Here is a 5493-nt window from a genome sequence, read left to right on the forward strand (position 1 = left end):
AGTTTTATTACATGCAAATCTGTAATTATCCAGTCTTCAAAAACTTTAACATATTATATGCGCTGCTTCAATTATTACTTATGTGTAAACTCCTGACAATACAATTATATCCCAAATTGGCAAATTGGTTGGGGTGGGTGGTGAAATGTCCTCCTATATATGTTTAGTATATGATTATTAATCATACTTATTGACACTATATAAAGAGACGACATCTTTACAATGTAGCATAGAAATCCAGAGCTGGCATATACATCACATTTATAAGAGCCCTATATATAGTTAGCCATGCATACACTAGCTTTGAGCTTATATCTTTACATATTACTAATAATTCTTCCTTTCTTAATTTTGTTGGTGTTGCTAAAAACAAAGAGTGGAGGCTCAAACATTAATGTTCCACCAGGATCAACTGGATGGCCAGTGGTTGGAGAAACCATTAGGTTTGTGTTATCCGGTCCTCAAAGATTCATCAGCGAAAGACGAGAAAAGTACTCCAATGATGTGTTTCAAACTAGTCTTTTCGGGCAAAAAATGGCTGTGTTTTGTGGAGCAGAAGGGAATAAATTTGTTTTCAGCAAAATGTTCACCCCGTGGTGGCCAGTGTCGGTGAGAAAGGTGTTGTTTTTCCCGGATTATACAGACAAACCTGTGAATGATGTTACGGCTGTCATGCGTAGTTTTGTGCATGAGATTCTAAAGCCGGAGGCACTAAAACAGTACATCCCCTTGATGGATGCCATGGCACGACAGCATGTTGAGTCTGAATGGGACGGCAATGATGTTGTTAAGGTGCATCCACTGGCAAAGAAATACACGTTTTATTTGGCATTTAAATTGTTTATAAATGTTGTCGATGTCGAGCATGTTACTAGGCTTTTCAAGCTCTTCAGGCTTGTAAGTACTGGATTGTTTTCTGTTCCAATCGATCTGCCTGGTAGTGCCTTTAATAAAGGTGTTAAAGGAGGGGAAATGGTTAGAGAGGAGCTTTTGAAGATCATTAGCAACAGGAGAAAGGAAATGATGGAGAGAAATGAAACGTCAACATCGGCTACTGATTTTTTGTCTCGATTGCTCCTGTTAAAGGATGAAAATGGAATATCTATGAGCGATAAGGAGATATCAAATAATATCACTAGTTTACTTATTGCTAATTCTGAGAGTACGAGCACTACTGTTACCTTTATGCTCAAGCATCTTGCCGAGCTTCCACATATTTATGACGAGGTTTACAAAGGTACGTACTGTATGTGATTTGGAACTCAGTAAATAATTAGATTAACTGAGTTTGGGCTAACTGTGCAGTTTTGTTGTTTAACTAGAACTGAGTATTGATTAAAAAATATTACAGAACTAATGGAAATCGCACAATCAAAAAGAGAGGGGGAGTTGTTAACCTGGGAAGATATTCAGAAGATGCGATACACATGGAATGTTGTCTGTGAATCTCTAAGGCTCATGCCACCTGGTCACGGTGGCTTTAGGGAGGCTGTCACTGATGTCTCATTCGCTGGTTTCACCATTCCAAAGGGATGGGTGGTATCTAACAAATACCTATACACATATAGTCTAATTCTCAATCATCGACGAAACGTTTGGTTAATTTAATACAATTTTGTTTGTAGGCATCCTGGACAGTGTATTCAACGCATAAGAATCCAGAGTACTTTCAGGATCCAGAACAATTTAATCCGTCAAGATTTGATGGGAAAGGACCTGCGCCATACACCTTTGTACCTTTCGGTGGAGGGCCTAGAATGTGTCCCGGAAAAGAGTACGCTCGTCTTGAAATTCTGGTGTTTATATATAACATAGTTACCAGATACAAATTGGAGAGGATGAATCCTCACGAGAAGATAATCTTCCACGTAATCCCAGTACCGAAGGAAGGGCTTCCAATGCGCCTAATCCCCCATGCAAAATAGATATATAGTAGTGCTATCAAGATCTATGTACGTGTGTATGTGTGTGATCATGCAGCTCATCAAGTTCTAGTTTCCAATTTTCCATATGTATAATTAATTCCTAATAAGACATTACTGGTAAGCTGAGTTTTCAGTCGTGTGGTACATTAAGCATAATGTATGGCAATAAAAAACTTAGTTTGCAGTTTGATAAAATATATGCTCTAAATGTTACTCCTTCTGTCCCAACCATTTCTTTATGTTTCCTTTTTGGGATGTCTCATCCAATTCTTTACACTTCAAAATTTACCAAAAATAGTTAATAGGTCCCACCACTTTCCCCACTTTTTCTCCCTTTTCACACTACTTTTACTCCACTATCTCCCTTTCATACATTAAAAATTAATGGGTCACACCACTTCACCCACTTTTCTTTCTCTTTTTCACTACTTTATACATATTTCTTAACATCCGTACCCAAATCAAATGTAAAGAATTGGTCGGGACGGAGGGAGTATACTTTTATAATAATTTAACATATACAGATTACAGGACTTAGTCAACAATTTTAATATTTTCTAACAATGTACACAAGTCATATCCTTCTTTAAAATTCTAATTTCAACAATATCCTAATTTATCTCGAACACATCTCGAACACCCTCCATCAAACTCACGATACTCATATTCATGAATTTGCCAAAAAAAATCCACTCCAATCAATTTTCATCAAAATATACTTATCATCTCCAATCAATCAATTTCTTCTCAGAACGGACAACCCCCTCAAGTTAAGATTTTTGGTTAAGCGGAATCGCCCGCTTTATTCAAGATTTTTGTTTATGCGAAATCACCAGCTTATATTATTCTCTTACACAATTTCTTCAATAGTTTTTGTGAAGCCCTCCCGATCCGGAGTCTAAATCAGAGGGTCACAACTTAATAATATAATACATATATCCTGGAAAAAATAATAATAATATTATAAGATAACAACCCTTTACATTAATCTAGATCTTTAACAGATTATGGTGTGAAACAAGCATTCATCTATAAATCAAACAAAAGAGATTATTTTTACTGGTAGTCTACCAAAGATTCTCTACCTGCGAGGGCACTGCGAGCCTAGTTATCTGCAGAAGTCCATTGCTAACGTTATTTCTAGCGCTCTTATAAACATTTCCATCTTTATACTTAATTGTCAGGGTTAGAAAAAAAATGGAATGAGTTACAAAAACTCAGCAAGTAACTAACCAATAAAATAAGATATAAAGTTTTTAATTATAAATCAGAGTTACAAATTCTTAAAAAAGGTTTAATATTACGATTTTTTTTCCACAGAAGTCGTTGTTTATAAAACATTATTTTCATGAAAACCCTTTTTTCTCAAAATTTTCTTAAAATCTTTCTTTATCAAAACATTTTTTTCCAAAAAAGTTCTTACATCAGAACTTTACTTTTGTTCAAGCAAGTTTTCTCAATTTCAATACAGTCTAATCATCTGGACATTTCCTTATAGAAAATATCAAATAGTTCTTTATTCGAACTTACCTTCATTTGAAATAACCATCTCATTTTTTTTCAAAACAGTCCAATCATCTGGATATTTCTTTACATAAATATTTTATTCGATTGGAGTGTATAACTCTCTGGATTGCACAGGTGATCAGCCACGTACAATCCCCATAACGGACTTTACAGTCCCTTTGGACGTGAATAGGATACCCATAAGGCCATTTATTTAGCCTTTCAAATGCCAGCCCCCACTGGTCTTCATAATGTTCCCGCCCTCACTGGTATTCATAATTACATAGCCGGATCGACGTTACTCGGCCACTTACTCCTCGAATCAATATAAATCCGTAGAAATTATTAGGATTGAAATCTTTCACTTTTCAAAATGCTTTTCATTTTTAAATCATTACCAGCCTTTGAAATCATTGATACTATATCAAGTCTGAAATTATTCTGAATTCAATTTCATAAAACATAACTACGTTCACATGCGGTAAAGTATACCCAAAAGAATCATTACTCAGTAACTCATAAGTATTATCAATTTAAAAGCATTTCTATTTGAAATAAAGCATGATATTCAGCAATAAAGAAAACATGTTATTTTCTTGCATAAATTTGATCATAAAGTGACAGTGGGTATTTAATAATATTATAGTAGGTAAAAGTTGAAAAGTTACTTGCCTTATAGCATTCCTTCTTGACCAGATAAACCAACTTCACGTCACCTAGCTTGGTTTTTGCTTTTCTAAACCTTACATTCTCGCCCTTCGATTCTTATACGAATTACTTCATGACCAGATAACCTCCTTCATATCACCTATCTTGGCTTTTGCTTTCCTAAGCCTCACATTCTCGCCTTTTGATTCTACACGCATAAAAGACATTACTTTAGTATCTTCTATAACAGACGACGTTCACTCTGAGAATATATACCTGAGTTGTGGAGCCTATTCACATGGACTTACCCTAAATGGCTGAGTTGATTTGAGCTCCTTATGATTGACTAGGTGGGCGTTCCCAGTTGACTCACTGGGTGATGAACCAATTCACCGAGTCTAATTATACATGTGATTGCTTATGCTAAGATTTCAAGTGTGATAAATATAGGAATAGAATCAGAGCAAAAAAATTATACTATTGATTCAATTTTAAATAAACAAACTATGATATGGTACATCATTATAAAGTCTGTCACCATAACAGTTTTTTTTCTATGTCAAGATTGACAGTATCTTTCTTGATTTTATTTTCAAATCATTTTTAGGTGAAAACACTTGTGATTTCATTATCATTTCAAAAAACCATCATTATCATTTTATGGATCTTTGGTTATGGCGGGGCAGGAGAAATCGTTAGAGGAGTTATATGCGGATCTTGTTATTGACGAAGAAGATGAAGGGGGAATAATTATGGCAAACTTGGAGGTAGTATAGCAGGAATAAACGTATATCCTCATCGGTAAGTTTCTAACGAAAAAAGAAACTTGGAGGCCAAGAGAGGTAATGGAGGTTCATGATATTGGAGGTATGAGATATTCTTTTGTATTCTTTCATAAAATGGATGTGCAAAAAGTAATTGAGGGAGGGCCTTGGTCATTTGAACAAGGTACGTTAATTTTCCATCAACTGATAGATGGTGAGAACCTAAACATGTATGGTCCAACTTCAATTAATGAAAATGTGGATTCAAGTTTATGACATCCCAAGAGGTTTTTATCTGAAAATATACTGAGGAACATTGGGATATTGATTAGAAAGTTTATATTCATGGATGCTAACACGCTTGATGGAGTATGGAAGCCCTTTGTACGTATTAGAGTGATGTTAAATGTGGAGAAGCCATTGCAAAAGAAGTTTAAAAATAAAGCGGGAAAGGGATAGTTGGAGTTGGGTCAATTTTAAGTATGAAAGATTGGGTACATTGTATTTTGTTTGTGGTATTCTGGGACAGTCATAATGAGACTATTGTATCATCTATGCAAATCTGGACAAAGTTGTTGAGTGAGCTTACGGGGTATGGTTGAGGGCTCCAGCAAAAAATGCTGCAAAGCTGAATACTGGTTCGAGATGGT

The 5493-nt window shown here is 35.3% G+C and overlaps 1 protein-coding gene across 1 annotated transcript; it reads left to right on the forward strand.

The window, feature by feature from the left end:
- Positions 1-225: 225 nt before the first annotated feature.
- LOC141670770 (beta-amyrin 6-beta-monooxygenase-like) lies at positions 226-2046 on the forward strand. The gene is made up of 3 exons (XM_074476760.1): positions 226-1237; positions 1352-1539; positions 1626-2046. The coding sequence occupies exons 1-3, from the start codon at positions 289-291 to the stop codon at positions 1923-1925; spliced, it is 1437 nt and encodes a 478-aa protein (XP_074332861.1). The 5' UTR covers positions 226-288; the 3' UTR covers positions 1926-2046.
- The last annotated feature ends 3447 nt before the right edge of the window (positions 2047-5493 follow it).

The sequence above is a fragment of the Apium graveolens genome, chromosome 7 (genome assembly GCF_009905375.1).
Source record: "Apium graveolens cultivar Ventura chromosome 7, ASM990537v1, whole genome shotgun sequence".
NCBI classification, from domain to species: domain Eukaryota; kingdom Viridiplantae; phylum Streptophyta; class Magnoliopsida; order Apiales; family Apiaceae; genus Apium; species Apium graveolens.